The sequence below is a fragment of the Cherax quadricarinatus genome, chromosome 46 (assembly GCF_038502225.1).
Source record: "Cherax quadricarinatus isolate ZL_2023a chromosome 46, ASM3850222v1, whole genome shotgun sequence".
In the NCBI taxonomy this organism is placed as follows: Eukaryota; Metazoa; Arthropoda; class Malacostraca; order Decapoda; family Parastacidae; genus Cherax; species Cherax quadricarinatus.
In genome coordinates, this window is record NC_091337.1 from 12,930,118 (window position 1) to 12,948,397 (window position 18,280).

Genomic DNA, 18,280 nt, shown 5'->3' on the forward strand with positions numbered 1-18,280 from the left:
TTTTGGGAGATACTGTATCTTGATACTGGTGAAGGCTCTTGATCCAAAGAATTAGAGCTACTCTCCTCTTCTGACTAAACATGATTGCCTCCCCTTTCTCAGGCGCTACATGAACTTTGCAGGTTCAGCGCTTCCCATGAATAAAGTGCTATTTTATGAAAAGGCTAGAATAAAACATAATACATCTCCTTACATCTTCAAGCTGCTTAGCATCGTTTGCTGCACGCTGGGCTTTGAGGGCAGCTTGACTCACAGCATTTGTAGTATCTTCAAGATGTCGTTGGTTGATTTTATACTGTATCTTCACCTTTTCAACACGGCTCTCTAATTCTTGCACTTCTTTTAAAGAAGAATTTGCTTTGGCCTGTGCTACGCTAGTTTCACTTGCGATCTGTGGGAAACATGATGCTGATTACTGTATTTCTATACCACATATTACTATACATCCATATATCAGTCGAATTTTAATCATAAATATGTACAGTAGAACTCCTGTATCCATGGATTCAGTTAATTTGGCTTAATAATGGCCACAGAGCACAAAAAGAGTGATTGCAGTTCTTCAAAGCCTAAGAGAAGCTGTGAAGTGCTTCTCATCAGTGAAAAAGTACTAATTCTGGACTTATTAACGTAATTTACCAAACTCTATCATATGTACATACGTAAATGAAAAGCAACATAAGTAGGGCTTGCTACTATCCATGGTAGGTTTTGAAATGTTTGCCCTGCAGATACAGGAGGGAGGTCTACTGTAAAATCAAATTATTCAATGCTTATCATCTATTTTACTATGTACAAATATATATTAATTTTCTCAAGGGAGGCTCCTTGATGCCAATGATGTGCTCTTGAGCCAAGGAGTTGGATCTATTCTCCCCTTCCTTGAATCAAACTTGATTATGTCCCATTCCCAGGAATTATATGACCTCTATGAGTTTAGTGCTTCCACTAAATACAATAAGTTTTGTTTAATTATTGTTACTGTTGCATAAAGCTTTATCCTTTCAGAAAACATGGAAAATTTAGAGAATCTCTAATATTACACAGATCACTTCCTTCAAGGAAGTACAGTTGACCCTTGAAGAACATGGGTTTGAACTTCGTGGGTCCATTTACACGCGGATTTTTTCAATAAATACACGGAGCAAAGTAGAATGACTTGGAGAGCGTATAAATCTGTAGGGAAAGGAAGGCAGGGTATAGGTCATCCTAGGATAGGTTGGAGGGAGGGGGTAAGGGAGGTTTCGTGGGCGAGGTGCTTGGACTTCCAGTAAACGTGTGCGTGTTAGATTGGAGTGAATGGGGACGAATGGTTTTTGGGACCTGAGGAGCTGTTGGAGTGTGAGCAGGGTAATATTTTGTGAAGGGATTCAGGGAAACTGGTTAGCCTGACTTGAGTCCTGTAAGTGGGAAGTACAATGCCTGCACTTTAAAGGAGGGGTTTGGGATACTGACTGTTTGGAGTGACATCCAAACTGTCGTATGCGAGTGCCTCTGCAAAGACAGTGATTATGTATGAATGATGGTGAAAGTGTAGAATGATAAAAGTTTTTTCTTTATTTCTGGGTCACCCTGCCTTGATGCGAAATGGCCAACGCGTTAAAAAAATAAAAGCAAATTTTTGTTTTGAGATTTGTGACCAAATAAATTAAGAAAAAGTTAGGTATGCCATGAATCCATAAAATATATGTAGATACTAGTCTATTTTATCACCTACTACCAGAAAATATACACTTTTACAGTGGAAGCTCAGCTTACGAACTTAATTTGTTCTGTGACCTTGTTCATATCCTAAGTAAATTTTCCTCATTTAAATTAATTGAAAAGCCATTAATCTGTTCTGGCTCTCAGGAGGCACAACGAAATACAGTGGACCCCCGGTTAACGATATTTTTTCACTCCAGAAGTATGTTCAGGTGCCAGTACTGATCGAATTTGTTCCCATAAGAAATATTGTGAAGTAAATTAGTCCATTTCAGACCCCCAAACATACATGTACAAATGCACTTACATAAATACACTTACATAATTGGTCGCATTCGGAGGTAATCGTTATGCGGGGGTCCACTGTACTTCAATATTTCGCTAATATCAACTCTATGGCTTATTTATCTATCAAAATTCATCTAATTTGACCTAATAAACAATATTAATAACATAGAAACATGATATATACTCTTATTATTATTATAATCAAAAAGAAGCGCTAAGCCACTAGGGCTATACAGCAATATATACTCTAGAATGAATAAAATAGGCCATAACATGGTGAGTGATTGCGAGTGATGGCGGCAACAGCAGCTGTGACAGCATGCACCATTTACTCTCCCAATGACTATAGTATCTTCCCATGCTCTTATTATAAGAGAAAACTGTGTTTGTGAAGGCTAACTGCATTAGATCACTACATAGTTTCGTAAAGAAAACATAATGTAAAGAAATAAACTGGTGTATGTAGTAATACATCATTTACTTTAGAGAAGAGATACTTGCAGAGGTCAATAGTGGAGAAGAGATGCTTGCAGAGATGGATGGTGGAGAAGAGGAGCCACCGCTTAATTGCTACACTCTTAATGCTACACTGAACTTAACTGCTACATTATTATTATTATAATCAAAAAGAAGCGTTAAGCCACAAGGGCTATACAGCGCTGCAGGGTAGGGAAGGAAGTGAGGGTATTGGATGGCAGAAGGGAGGAGGGATGATCAGTAGGTTACAGAAAACGGCGGGGCAGGGGATAGTACGGGGGTAGAGGGTAGCAAGAGATTGAAGTAGAAAGGGCTGAAGGTATCAGAATTTGTGAAGTCAGTCAGTTGTTGTCAAAAAGTCAATGAGAGAGTCCGGATGAAAGGTGGGTCCATCAGCGGGTAGGGAAGGTAAAGAGAGAGCAGCGGAGCGAAGACGACGACGGAGGTAAATTCTGCGTGCTCGTTGGTAAAGTGGGCAGTCCAACAGAATGTGGCTGACTGATAATGGAGCTTGGCAATTCTCACAGAGAGGAGCAGGGCGCCTCTCCATGAGATATCCATGAGTAAGACGAGTATGGCCAATGCGAAGACGGGAGAGAGTAGTCTCCCAACCTCGACACTGGTGATAAGAAGACGGCCAGTAACCTATACAGTACTTGGTTTAATAGATTGAAGTTTGTTGCCGAGCATAGTAGACCAACGGTGTTGCCAACGGGTGTGAAGGTGGGAAGATATTGCAGCAAAATAGTCCGTAAATGGAATACCTCTATATGAAACTGGTAGGTCATGTACTGCTGACCGCGCAGCAGTGTCTGCCTGTTCATTGCCCTGTACGTCAACATGACCAGGGACCCAACAAAAAACAATATCTTTATGCTTGGTAAAGATGCGGCGTAGCCAAAGTTGGATACGGAGGACTAAGGGGTGAGGTGTATCAAATTTCTGTATAGCCTGTAAAGCACTAAGGGAGTCTGAGACAACCTCAAATGATGACACAGGCATAGATGCAATACGGATAAGTGCTGCAAGGATGGCATACAATTCAGCAGTAAAAATACTAGCCGAAGATAGTAAATGCCCTCGTATGACGCTGTTCAGAAACACTGCTGCGAATCCTACGCCGTCAGAAGACTTACAGCCATCTGTGTACACAGCAATGGCATGAGAATGAGAGTGAAAGTGATCAAGAAAAAGAGAGCGGGAAGCGGCCGTAGACAGTTGGGCTTTCGAGCAAGGGAGAGAGAAAGAACAGACTCGAACAGCTGGAACTTCCCAGGGGGGTAGGGAAAAGTGAGATGCTACATGAACATAGAAAGGTGGTAATTGAAGAGAAGACAAGAGCGAATGAAGGCGAAGAGAGAAGGGGCGGCGAACAAATAAAGAATGTCTACTAATATCAGTGACCATTCTATAAATGGAAGGATTGCGGAGATCATGAGAGCGTACATAGTAGCGAAGGCAATGGGCATCACGGCGATCGGATAAGGATGGAACGTTCGCTTCTGCATAGAGGCTCTCGACAGGGGAAGAGCGAAAAGCACCAAGGCATAAAAGTAATCCTTGGTGATGAATGGGGTTAAGGCTAGAGAGAGTAGCAGGAGATGCCGCTGAATAGATCTGGTCACCATAATCAAGTTTCGATAAAATAAGGGTGGAATGTAGGCGAAGGAGGGTTCGACGATCAGCTCCCCATGAAAGATGAGCAAGGGTTTTAAGAAGGTTCAGCCGGCTGTGACAAGTTGCCTTCAGAGAGGTAATGTGAGGTTTCCAGGATAACCTACGATCAAAGAGGAGGCCCAGAAACTTGACTATCACGTTCAGGGATACGGGAGCCATAGAGGTACAAAGGATGATCGGAGATGACAGAGCGTCTAGTGAAAGTAATTTGGTGGGTTTTAGTGCTGGAAAATTTAAACCCACGTGTGGTGGCCCAATTGGAAACACGGTCGACTGCATGCTGGAGAGAAACTGTAATAAGGTGACAGTCAGCGCCTGCACAGGCAATAGCGAAGTCATCAACATAGAGTGATGACCAAATATTTGATGGAAGACTAGAGGCCAAATCATTAATAGCAAGGAGAAAAAGTGTTGTGCTCAGAACACATCCCTTGGGGACACCTTCAGCTTGGATAAAGTCCGGGGAGAGCACATTATTAACCCGAACATGGAAATGCCTGTCAGTTAAAAAGTTCTTAAGGAAGGATGGTAGATTGCCTCGAAGGCCTAAGGAGTGGGCTTGGGCTAAAATATTATACCTCCAAGTTGTGTCATATGCCTTCTCAAGGTCAAAAAATATGGCAATAACTGAGTGGTTATTCGCAAAGGCATTACGAACATACGTATCCAAGCGTAGTAAGGGGTCTATGGTAGAACGTCCCTTACAAAAGCCATATTGACGAGTGGAGAGACTGTTGTGTGTCTCTAAATACCACACTAAACGTCTATTTACTAGGCGTTCCATCACTTTGCAAACTGCACTGGTAAGAGCAATGGGACGATAGTGGGAGGTTTCATGTCCCGTAGTGCCTGGTTTGCGGAAAGGGAGAACAATGGCAGATTTCCACAGCTGTGGAAGAACTCCTTGTGACCAAATAAGATTGTAAAGGCGTAATAGGACTGCAAGGGCGGACTGATGTAAATGTAGCATACGAATATGAATGTCGTCGGGCCCAGCTGCCGATGATCGGCAAGCTGAGAGTGTTGCCTCCAGTTCTTGAAGTGTAAAAGGCACATTATACTGTTCTTCTCTGAGAGAAGAAAAGTCCAAGGGTGCTAACTCTCTGGCAGACTTTGAGGAAAGAAATGAGGGGCATAGATGGAGTCCCTGAGAAATACGGACCAGATTATTGCCAATTTCATTGGCAACATCTAGTGGGTTTGCTATTTCAACACCGGCAACCCGCAGAACAGGAGCCGGGTCAGGAGAATATTTACCACTCAGTTTTCGTACTTTTTTCCAGACTGCACTCATAGAGGAAGCAGAGGTGATGGTGGAGACATAATCTCACCAGCAAGTGTGTTTAGCGTCACGGATGACACGGCGAGCGATCGCACGCTTCTGCTTAAAATCAAGAAGTCTCTCTGTGGTTCTATTGTACCAGTACCTGCCCCATGCAGCGCGTTTCAAACGTACTGCACGAGCACAAGCAGGAGACCACCAAGGCACGCATTTCTGAGAATGCCTGCCCGAAGTTTGGGGTATAGAATGAGAAGCTGCGGTTAAAACGGAGGATGAGAAGAGGTGTAAAAGCTCATCGATGGAGGACGAAGAAGGAACCTCTCTAAAAACAGTTAGGTGTGAGTAAAGGTTCCAATTTGCCTGATCAAATTGCCAGCGTGGGATGCGAAGAGGTGGTGAATATGAAGGGGAAGTAAGAATGATTGGGAAATGATCGCTGTCATGTAAGTCCGGGAGAACAGACCAAGTGAAGTCTAATGCGGCGGAGGAAGAGCAGACTGAGAGATCGATGCAAGAGAGAGTGTGAGTCCGAGGATCAAAATGGATGTGAGTACCTGTATTTAAAACATGGAGGGGGTGGGTGGCAAGAAAAGCCTCTAACTGAATGCCACGGGAATCACAGTGAGACCCCCCCAGAGGAAATGGTGGGCATTAAAATCACCAAGTAACAGAATCGGTGGCGGTAATGACGAAACAAGAAAGGCAATATCCGGAATAGATAATGCCCGAGAAGGAGAGAGATATAAAGAACAGAGCGTATACCACCTATGCAAGTGGATACGGGCTGCTGTGTAATGCAGCGAAGTACGAACAAATAGCTGATGGTACGGAATATCAGTGCGTAGAAGAAGGGCACTTTCATTAAAGGTTCCATCAGGAAAAGGATCTGAAGAATACAATAAATTATAGCCTGAGATGGGAGAGATAACAGCAGAGTGTAATTTTGGTTCCTGTAAGCAAACACCAACAGGGGAAAACTGGGAGAGTAACATCTGAAGCTCACCCCGATTACCCCTGAGGCCGCGTATATTCCACTGTAAATAGGCCATGATTGGCAATGATAAAGATACCTGAAATCCGCAGGTAAGGGTTCCTACGGACTAGAGGGGTTAGAAACGTCCACATGCGGAGGCAGTGGAAAACGTTCAAGCAGTGAAGGAATGGTGCGCTGTGAAGAAAGGAGTTGCGCAGATGGAGCAGAGGAGAGAGGAGCAGAGGGTGGATCAGTGTCCATTGATGGTTTGGTCTCTGCAATATATTCAGAGATTGCTTCAAGTGTTTCGGAATTCAGAGACGTCGTATGGGAGACAATATTGGAAATGGTAGGGGGAGGATGAGTAAAGATTGGAACTGTATTGGAGTCTACCAAGGTAGGGGGGGGGGGGCGAAAGGGTGGAGGGAACTGGAGAAGCGTGGAAGGGGACAGAAGAGGCAGAAACCTGGGAGGTGGCAGAAGAGGCAGAAACCTAGGAGGTGGCAGAAGAGGAAGAAACTTGGGAGGGAACAGGGGAGGAAGGTACAGTATGAGGAGGAGGGTGAACCTCTACACTCGTAACAGAGCCAGTGAGAGGGGGAGAACCAGGTACAGAGATAGGGAAGGTAAAATGAGGAGGTGGAAGATGGGTAGGAGGTGTTAACGGACCTTTTTTTGACTTTTGAGAAGTAGAGGGACGATTGGGAGGAGGTGTCATACGAGATCTCGTCGCTACTGAGGCTTGTGAGAGAGAACACGAAGAAGCGAGATCAGACTGAGGCGTTGAAGTAGGGACGTCTGAGCCGAGGACAGCAAAAGAATTAGATACAGGAGTGACTATGGGAGAGGTAACCACAGAGGTGGGTGCAGAAGATGGGATACCAGAAGTGGGGGGACGTTTTGAAACATGGGAATAAGAAACACGAGGTAGTCTCCCTTGAAGGCGGAGATGAGAAACTGCCATGGCATAAGGGAGACCTTCTGCCTCTTTGAGGTAACGGATTTCCTGCTCGTTTAAGTAGACTTGACAACGGCGAGAGTACGAAGGGTGAGCCTCATGACAATTAAGGCAAGAGGGAGGTCGATTGCAAGACGTATTAGAATGGTCATCGGCACCACAGACTGGGCATTCGGCGATAGATCTGCAATATTTCGCTGGATGGCCAAATCGCCAGCAATTTCTACACTGTTGCGGTGTAGGGATCACCTTTCGAACTTGTAACCGATGTCCTGCTACATAAACTGAGGATGGGAGTTCACGGCTGTCAAAAGTTAAACGAGCCACACTGCTAGGGTATCATCTCCGCCCGCGGGCAGGAAGAACATAAGTGTCTACCTTGAGGATTGGGAGATCTTGGAGTTCCAGCTGTTCAAGAATGTTAGTGCCACATGTCTGGAAATTTTGTTGAACTATGGTATGGGGCAGAATGACAGTACCACTACAAGAATTGAGGGAATGATGTTTTTCAATAGTGACAGGAACAGTATCGATATGGGAAAGACGAGAAAGCTCATGAGCCTGGGTAGCATTCTGTACGGTGATGATGCGCGTACCGCTCTTAAGAGCATGAAAAGAAATATCTTTACCAACATGGCGTAGGAGTGCCTTGCCAATACTGTGGTCAGAAAGATAGGCAGTAGAGGAAGTTGGTCATAAAGTGAAGAATTTAGTCCAATGTGCAGTCTGAAACCGAGTGTGGAAAGGTAGTGAAGGACGTGTCGATCTTTTCTGAGAAGAACGAGAAGGTGGAGAAGTATCATCAGCAGGTAATTGTCGTTGGCATTTAGGCGTGGGACCAGAGTTGGTCCGACGTGGAACAGGTCGACGATTCGAAAATTGCCGCACCGTAGAGGGAGAGGCCGGAAGCATAGTCAGAGGAGAGCGAAGGTCAGATAAATCGAAGGAGTCAGTCGAGGCCTCAGTACCTGAAGCGGGTGAGGAAACAGCACCGGCAAGAGGTACAGAGGCATGAGGAGTGTCCGAAGAGTGGTCCAAAGACGAGGCGGGGTCAGAACGGGGTGCGGTATCAAGAAGGGGCCCGGGGGTAGCAGGTTCGTGGACTAGGGCTGCCATGGTTAGGTTACTTCCTTCTTTTTGTTTTTAAGAAAAAAAAAGAAAGAAGAAAAGAAAATAAAAATAAAAAAAAAAAGAATAAAAAAAAGGGGGGACCGGGGAGGGATAGTTCCTAGGAGGAATGAAAGGGCCAGAAATCTCCCTCCGCGCCCAAGAGGACCTCAGCACCGCAAGTAGCGCAGATGCAGCATGGAACCCGTGCCATACCCTACCCATCATGCCAGTAAACCGGCAATCCGGGATAGCAACCTCACATCTGCCAAGCTACCTCGGTGGATAAAAGAGAGGGCGGCCGGAAATCCGCCACAAAGCATACCTCCTTCGGCCACCACCCCCGGAATCCGAAAGGTGGCTTCCAGAGATACACCCGTCGCCCGAGAGACGCCCAAAGCCACCCTCCGGGATACCAGAGAGGGATCGGGACATCCCCAGGCAATCCAGATTCCACGGCAAACTACGCCACCGCCAAGAACCTCAACAGAATGGGATGGACCCCGGTACCCTTTCCCCTACCTAGGAACTAGCGTGCCTGTGGGGAAAAAAAAGGCCAAAAAGGACGGGCAAAAGGGAGGGGTGGGGAGGATGAGGAGGAAAGGAAAAAGGGGAGGATGGGGAGGAGGTGTCTCCTGGTGTCGCAAAATTATAAAAAAAAAAAATTATTTTTTCTTATGAAATGATAGAGAATCTTTTCCCGATAGTAATGACACCAAAAAAACAAAATTTGGTGGAAAACTGATGGAATTACGCTCTCGCGAAGTTAGCGACCTCGGAGCTGTTTACAAATCGGCAATTTCGCCTACTTTGAGCCCTATTCTCAGCTAATTCCATTGTTCCAGTCGACCAAACTCATAGCTATTTCTTTAGAACTCCATTTTTTCTATCGATTGAGTACAAGAAACTGCCCATTTACTGATTTCAACTACCTAATAATGTGGTCAGAAATTTGCAATTTGGCCAATTTCACGAAAACTAAAAAATATGACAATTTCAAAATAAGGTCCAGAATGAACAATGCAGACATTTCTGGCTCTAAAATAACATTTTCTTTGTTCATCAGTCATGTCTCCAGGCCCCTCTGATATTACTCTTGCTTTCTATTTTGAATTTTTATTCAAACAAAAAATTGAAGACTTACTATTATGCAGACTACTGCAATACTGTAATAATTGTATAAATAACATCAACCCATTCATGACTGCATATCAGAATGGCTAGTTGGACATTTATTGGATAATGGCATCATTTGTTTACTTTTGAACATTGGCAAAAATCAAACATTTCCCCTACTTTGAGCTCCATCTATAGGTTCTTTTTATAGTAAAATCAATCAAAATCACCTCTATTTCTATAATATGTTTTCCATTATATCAAATGAGACCAAGAAAACGAGAATACAACCATAAATACATGTACTATACGAAAATAGACCACAAAGTCGGCATTTTAATTAAAAAAAACGGTCGGAGTTTTTTTTTTCCCCATTATGCACTGCGTGCTCCAGGATTTTTTTTATATGGTGCACACTGACCACACAGACCCATTCTCTCACATGTGGGCCTACCAGCTTTCTCCTGCTTGATTTGAAGCTGCTAGAATTTATGAGTATATATACGTCAAACACGGTACCTCGTAAGACGTATATATACGGCCGCGACAGTCAAAGGGTTAAAGGAGGAGTTTGGGATATTGGCAGTTTGGAGGGATAAGTTATACATGTTTACATATGCTTCTAAACTGTTGTATCTTGTTGCCTCTGCAAAGACAGTGATTATGTATGAGTGAGGTGAAAGTGTTGAATGATGATGAAAGTATTTTCTTTTTGGGTCACTCTGCCTCGGTGGGAGATGGCCGACTTGTTGAAAAAAAAAATTATATTATTATTATTAATTTATGGAACTAAAGCACAGATCCAATTCCCTAGATCTAGAGCCCCTCATCACATATGTACTACTACTACTACTAATAATAATAATAATTATAATAATTATTAATAATAATAATAATCATAATAACAGTAAGGAGAAACTTCAAAAGGCTGCCAATAGTTGGCACTACCATCAGCAAAACATTGGTAACCACTATACTACTTTTCACCTGTCTAGACTTAATTAAGTATAGTCTATAAGTATTAGGTTAAGTCTGCCCAAAATGCTTCAGCATGATAGTAGCTTTCTTTGCTCCAGTCCTATTATGATACGTAAACACACATAGTAATCTTTGCAAAGAAATAAATAATTTATTTAAGGGTAGTTAGTAGGTTGGTAGACAGCAACCACCCAGGGAGCTACTGCCGTCCTGCCAAGTGAGTGTAAAACGAAAGCCTGTAATTGTTTTACATGATAGTAGGATTGCTGGTGTCTTTTGTCTCTCACATAAATATGCAAGATTACAGGTACGTCTTGCTGCTTCTACTTACACTTAGGTCACACTACACATACATATACAAGCATATATATACACACCCCTCTGGGTTTTCTGCTATTTTCTTTCTAGTTCTTGTTCTTGTTTATTTCCTCTTATCTCCATGGGGAAGTGGAAAAGAATTCTTCCTCCGTAACTCATGCGTGTTGTAAGAGGCAACTAAAATGCCGGGGGTAAGGGGCTAGTAACCCCTTCTCTTGTATAAATTACTAACTTTAAAATGAGAAACTTTCGTTTTTCTTTTTGGGTCACCCTGCCTTGGTGGGATACGGCCGGTTTGTTGAAAAAAAAAAAAATTATTTAAGGAACCTCCCTTGAGGGGGAAGTTTGCATCCTGAAATTCTGTTAGTATCCAGAAGCAAAAAATCTACCGAATGACTGTTCGTATCCTGAAAAGTTCGCATGGTGAGGTGTTCGCAAGCCGAGGTTCCACTGTATTATAAAACTCTAAAATTTATCAAAACTTACGCACACAAACAATTACACATCATACATGTTCCATTCGCATTCAAGAGAAATGTAAACATAGATAACAATGAAATATTAAATCATGAATAAATATGAATTTCTTTTTGACATTATCCTTTCATTATTTTGATGTCTAGTGTCAGTAATAATGTACATAAAACATGTGTAATGTTTTGTATCATACAAGACAATACTGACGTAGTTACTGATAGACAGGCGATTCATCTTGTAAAGAGACAATGAAAACTTACAGTACCTATAAAAACAGTACAGTAAATGTATTTTCTCTTCTTTATAATTTTCTTAATAACATTTTCTTTTCTCTAGCTTACCTTATTGTAAGAATACAGTATATAATACATATAAATGTTCTAGGTAGTAGGTTGGTGGACAGCAACCGCCCAGGGAGGTACTACCGTCCTGCCAAGTGAGTGTAAAACGAAAGCCTGTAATTGTTTTACATGATGGTAGGATTGCTGGTGTCCATTTTTTGTCTCATAAACATGTAACATTTCAGGTACATCTTGCTACTTCTTACACTTAGGTCACACTACACATACATAAATAACAAAAAGGCACAATACCGTGACTGGAACGTCGTCGTAAGCTTCTGTCTTTTATGTGCGGGTTATTTGTGTACACATACATATACAAGCATATATATACACACCCCTCTAGGTTTTCTTCTATTTTCTTTCCGGTTCTTATTCTTGTTTATTTCCTCTTATCTCCATGGGGAAGTGGAACAGAATTCTTCCTCCATAAGCCACGCGTGTTGTAAGAGGCGACTAAAATGCCGGGAGCAAGGGGCAAGTAACCTCTTCTCCTGTATATATTACTAAATGTAAAAGGAGAAACTTTCGTTTTAACTTTTGGGCCACCCCGCCTCGGTGGGATACGGCTGGTGTGTTGAAAGAAAGAAATGTTCTACGTAGTAGGTTGACAGACAGCAACTGTCCAGGGAGGTACTACTGTCCTGCCAAGTGAGTGTAAAATGGAAGCCTGTAATTGTTTTACATAATAGTAGCATTGCTGGTATCTTTTTTCTGTCTCGTACACATGCAAGATTTCAGGTACATCTTGCTACTTCTCCTTACACTTAAGTCACACTACACGTACATGTACAAACATATATATACACACCCCTCTGGGTTTTCTTCTTAATAGTTCTTCTTCTTGTTTATTTCCGCTTATCTCCATGGTAAAGTGGAACAGGATTCTTCCTCCGTAAGCAATACGTGTCATAAGAAGTGACTAAAATGCCGGGAGCAAGGGGCTAGTAACCTCTTCTCCTGTATATACAGTAGACCACTGTTTAACGTTTAACTTAGTAGTTAAAACTGTGTTAGACAAACTGAAGTACTTATGGGAAAAATAGGGTTACGTTCCTAGGAGTTCCCAAAAAGCCAAGCAACTTTTCTTTAGACCAACAGATCTTACAGAAATAAAAGTGAATATGTAATTGTAGTTCATTGTTGTGATATATTATGTTGTTTTTACTGCTTAAGATTACAAATGAAACAGAAATAATAGTATTTCTTACCTTAAATTGTGGGTGCTGGTGTTTGTGGATGATTGTGGAGAGTGGAGAGTTATGCTGTGGCCCTACTGGGCTGAGGTGGATGGTAGAGGTTCTGGTACTGAAGCCAATGGTTGTACTGGAGTGTGCATAAATTCTGTAATGGATTTCTGTTCTATTTTACCCTGCAGTACATTATACAACTGATGGTAAGGCATCAGCTGCTCTACACACTGTTTCAGGGTCCTCTTCAGTGAAAAAGTCTAACTTTAAGTCAAGTCAGTAAGTCAGTTAATCAGTCAGTCATCACACAAACTCATATTTACCTCATTCATTTTATGTGCAGAAAGTGACGCTTCATTACGGCCACAGGCTATCTCGTCTAATATCTCTATTTTCTTTGTTAATTCCAAGACATAAACAAATAAACTTTTTCTTGCCACTTTCAGCAACACATGTATGCCTACTGGGTGCCATGATTGCTTGGCAGATTTAAGATATGGCAATTAAAAGATCTAAACTCAATCCACTAACAAAAATAAACACAGCTAGCTCCTAGCAGATGATGTTTCAATGCGCATATGAACCCAAGGGTGGTGGGGGTGGCGGAGGTTGGCGGTAGGTCTCCCCCGTTGACTCAATGGTCTAACACACAGCCAGGCAGTGTGTATCCCATGGTCAACACTCCAAAATTTTTCCCCTTCCACAAACTGAACCGTGTTAAGTTAATTTTACGAAGTGTTATACAAAAATATGCCACAATTCTTCAATCATGCTATAACCAAAACATGCCAAACAAAACCATGTTAAATGACGGTCTACTGTATTACTAAATTGAAAGGGAGTACTTTTATTTTTCCTTTTGGGTCACCCTGCCTCGGTGGGGTACGGCCAGTTTGTTGAAAGAAAGAAGAAAACATAAATGTGTGTTAATCAACTGTTTGTGTTGTCAGTAAGGCTTCCGGTTCAACAGTAGGCTATTAGTAGTTAAGTTTTTGAAAAGTCAAGAGTTATACGTGGATTTTCAACTGCACAAGGGGACGGCATCTCTAATCCCTGCACTGTTCAAGGGTCAACTGTAATATTTTTACTTTCCTAAAACATAAATGATCCAAGTTTACTGTACTGAAAATGTCCAGAGTCCTATGTTATACCAAGTGTTCTTAAAAATCATCCCATTTTTCATCTAATTTACACTGAAACCGAAACAGATCTTTACAGCATTTATAATTAATGGTTTGCACTGAACAGAAACATAAGTATCAAGCATCAGTTACTACTAGAATTATTTGTTTTTGGTACTGTTTACTTCCACTTATCTTGCTGCATACATGTTTTTCAGATTACAGACAAGCTACAACAAATGAGTAATTATCTGAATAGAAAAAATCCTAATACTGTAAGAAATTAACCTGTGTTAGATGAGTCTGTGTGGCCTGTATATCATCACTGGCTTTCAAGACAGCCTCCTCTGCAGCTTCTTGAGCAGCACCAGCTTCATTGAGGGCCTCCACAACACGTTCTGCAACACTTAATGTTCCTTCAGCTTTCCTCTTAGCCTGGTCAGCACGCTCTGTTGAAAATAATCAGGTTTTTGTCTGTAAAGCCATCTACTACAGTATATCTTGTGTGTTATTCTAATCAAGTAATGCACATTGAGCCCCCAGAAAAAAAATACCCAAGTAGAATCTTTCCAAAATAACAACATGAAGCATAGTGTTTTTCAAACAAGTGTAATGGTGAAAATTAAATTTTTTACATAACAGGGTGGTGAATGAATCTCAATTTCAAGCACAAATGATGCTATCATGAGGCAGACGAGTAGGTAAGAAGGCACAAGGAAACAATTTTGCTTACCAATCAAGGGAGAAGGAATCTGTAGCAGATGTCAAAGTACAGTAGTTGTGATTATAATGGTTAACTCCTTGTGGTAAACAAATTCATATTCAGAGCACACTGACTCACTACCAATGACACAAAGTCTCAGAATGAAGTTTCAACATGTGCTACCCCAGGTAAGATCAAGAGGAGAGGAATGAACTCTGTCTCACAATAGGAGTCAATGGTCACAGAAGCCTTTGAGCTGGAGTGGTGAAGCTGAGTCTGGGCTATGCAACTGTCAGAAAACATTGCCGAGATCAAACTCCATGGGCATCCATAGTGAACAATCATGAGCTGAATTCTTTCCAGCACACTGAAAATAAGATATTCTCCCATCAGCCTGACTGGCTGGCTGCAAGAATAGCACATCCATCTGATGATTAGTGGATGAAGGATTGAGCCTCCATTATTTGTGTAGCATGTCCCACACAGGTTTACAGCTTCATATAAATATAGAGTATAAAAATATGAATCATCAAAAATGAAGTTGATGAAACCACTAAGTCACTGAGCTGTAACACACACTTGTGGGTAGCTCTCCAACTGGAAGCTAATGCATCGATCAGGAGGCAGTGTGAAGGAGAGAGGAACGAAATAGACACCAAACTCCAAAGGTTGGGAGGAACTGGCTATCACTGGAGAGCCTACAAGGATCTTTCAAAAGTATATGAATATGTTTGGAAAGATGCAATGGAAAAAAAAATTGTCAACAAAATAAGTCAAGGTGAATGTAAATCTCCATGAGGACTTGGAATTTAGAGGTGTTGAGTTACTAAAAGTATTATTCAGAGGACTAAGGAGGGGTTGTTGAGGTGGTTTGGTCATTTAAAGAAGATGGAGCACAACAGGATAACTTGGAGGGTGTATAAATCTGTAGTGGAGGAGGGGTAGGGGTCATCCTAGGAAGGGATGGAGGGAAGAGGTAAAAAGAGGGTTTTGTGTGCAAGGGGCTTGGACATACAGCAGGCATGTGAAAGCATTTTAGATAGGAGTGAATAGAGACAAATGGTTTTTGGGACTTGACGAGTTACTGGAGAGTAAGTAGGGTAATATTTTGTGAAGGGATTCAGGAAAACCGGTTAGCCGGACTCGAGTCCTGGAGGTGGGAAGTAAAATGCCTGCATTTTCAAAGAGAGGTTTGGAATATTTGCTGTTTGGAGTGATAACTGAAATGTCATATCTGCATTCCTCTGCAAAGAATGTGATTATGTTTGAATGATGGTGAAAGTTTCTCTCTTTTGGGTCACCCTGCCTCGGTGGGAGATGTTCAAAAAAAGTACAATAAAATGTAAGTATAGAGTCAAGAAAGTAAAGTCTGCAAGAATGATATAGAGCACAATATATTGAAAACAAAGAAGGGGGATCAGGGCATACATATAAACTGCAACTTATCAACAGAATATATCACAAAGGCAGTAATCAGAAATTTATATACAATAGTACTATTCTGTACAGACAAATTTCAAGAATCTTCTGACATTATCATTAGCAACATGCTACACATACTGCATATGTACACATATTAAGTGCATCTCCATGAATATAATGATAACAATTATAATTCATTTAGAGAGAATGGATCGAAGTAGAATGACATGGAGAGCGTATAAATCTGTAGGGGAAGGAAGGCGGGGTAGGGGTCGTCCTCAAAAAAGTTGGAGGGAGGGGGTAAAGGAGGTTTTGTGAGCGAGGGGCTTGGACTTCCAGCAAGCATGTGTGAGCGTGAATGGAGAGGAATGGTATTTGGGACCTGACGAGCTGTTGGAGTGTGAGCAGGGTAATATTTAGTGAAAGGATTCAGGGAAACCGGTTATTTTTATATAGCCGGACTTGAGTACTGGAAATGGGAAGTACTGTACAATGCTTGCAGAGGTTTGGGATATTGATAGTTTGGAGGGATATGTTGTGTATCTTTATACGTATATGCTTCTAAACTCTTGTCTTCTGGGCACCTCTGCAAAAACAGTGATTATGTATGAGTGAGGTGAAAGTGTTGAATGATGATGAAAGTATTTTCTTTTTGGGGATTTTCTTTCTTTTTGGGTCACCCTGCCTCGGTGGGAGACGGCCAACATTTTAAAAAAGAAAAAATTATAATTTTGCTTTTAAGTATTAAAAGAAATGTTACATTATTCAGTTAATTTTATCATATACCATGAATTTAAGAATACAAAAAAAAAAAAGATGGTATACCTCCCTGGCCAGTGCACGAAATTACCGCCTCCCTTTTTTTTTTTTTTTTTTTTTTAAATGTTAAAGAAGAAAGGGAGGCGGTAATTTCGTGCACTGGCCAGGGAGGTATACCATCTTTTAGGAGTGAAGAAGAGCAGACTGTAAGTGTGGTGGAGGTACGTGAGGCATTACGTAGAATGAAAGGGGGTAAAGCAGCTGGAACTGATGGGATCATGACAGAAATGTTAAAAGCAGGGGGGGATATAGTGTTGGAGTGGTTGGTACTTTTGTTTAATAAATGTATGAAAGAGGGGAAGGTACCTAGGGATTGGCGGAGAGCATGTATAGTCCCTTTATATAAAGGGAAAGGGGACAAAAGAGAATGTAAAAATTATAGAGGAATAAGTTTACTGAGTATACCAGGAAAAGTATACGGTAGGGTTATAATTGAAAGAATTAGAAGACAGAATGTAGAATTGTGGACGAACAAGGAGGTTTCAGAGTGGGTAGGGGATGTGTAGATCAAGTGTTTACATTGAAGCATATATGTGAACAGTATTTAGATAAAGGTAGGGAAGTTTTTATTGCATTTATGGATTTAGAAAAGGCATATGATAGAGTGGATAGAGGAGCAATGTGGCAGATGTTGCAAGTATATGGAATAGGTGGTAAGTTACTAAATGCTGTAAAGAGCTTTTATGAGGATAGTGAGGCTCAGGTTAGGGTGTGTAGAAGAGAGGGAGAATACTTCCCGGTAAAAGTAGGTCTTAGACAGGGATGTGTAATGTCACCATGGTTGTTTAATATATTTATAGATGGGGTTGTAAAAGAAGTAAATGCTAGGGTGTTCGGGAGAGGGGTGGGATTAAATTATGGGGAATCAAATTCAAAATGGGAATTGACACAGTTACTTTTTGCTGATGATACTGTGCTTATGGGAGATTCTAAAGAAAAATTGCAAAGGTTAGTGGATGAGTTTGAGAATGTGTGTAAAGGTAGAAAGTTGAAAGTGAACATAGAAAAGAGTAAGGTGATGAGGGTATCAAATGATTTAGATAAAGAAAAATTGGATATAAAATTGGGGAGGAGGAGTATGGAAGAAGTGAATGTTTTCAGATACTTGGGAGTTGACGTGTCGGCGGATGGATTTATGAAGGATGAGGTTAATCATAGAATTGATGAGGGAAAAAAGGTGAGTGGTGCGTTGAGGTATATGTGGAGTCAAAAAACGTTATCTATGGAGGCAAAGAAGGGAATGTATGAAAGTATAGTAGTACCAACACTCTTATATGGATGTGAAGCTTGGGTGGTAAATGCAGCAGCGAGGAGACGGTTGGAGGCAGT

The 18,280-nt window shown here is 41.5% G+C and overlaps 1 protein-coding gene across 10 annotated transcripts in view; it reads right to left on the minus strand.

The window, feature by feature from the left end:
- The window catches only part of LanB1 (laminin subunit beta-1), a 229,242-nt gene that overhangs the window by 16,020 nt on the left and 194,942 nt on the right, over window positions 1-18,280 (minus strand). For all 10 annotated transcript variants that reach the window (XM_070094540.1, XM_070094536.1, XM_070094535.1 and 7 more), the window contains 2 exons: window positions 14,296-14,456; window positions 194-391 (listed from right to left, as the gene is read on the minus strand). In XM_070094540.1, coding sequence (XP_069950641.1) covers window positions 194-391; window positions 14,296-14,456 — 359 coding nt within the window. The remainder of the gene's footprint in view (window positions 1-193; window positions 392-14,295; window positions 14,457-18,280) is intronic.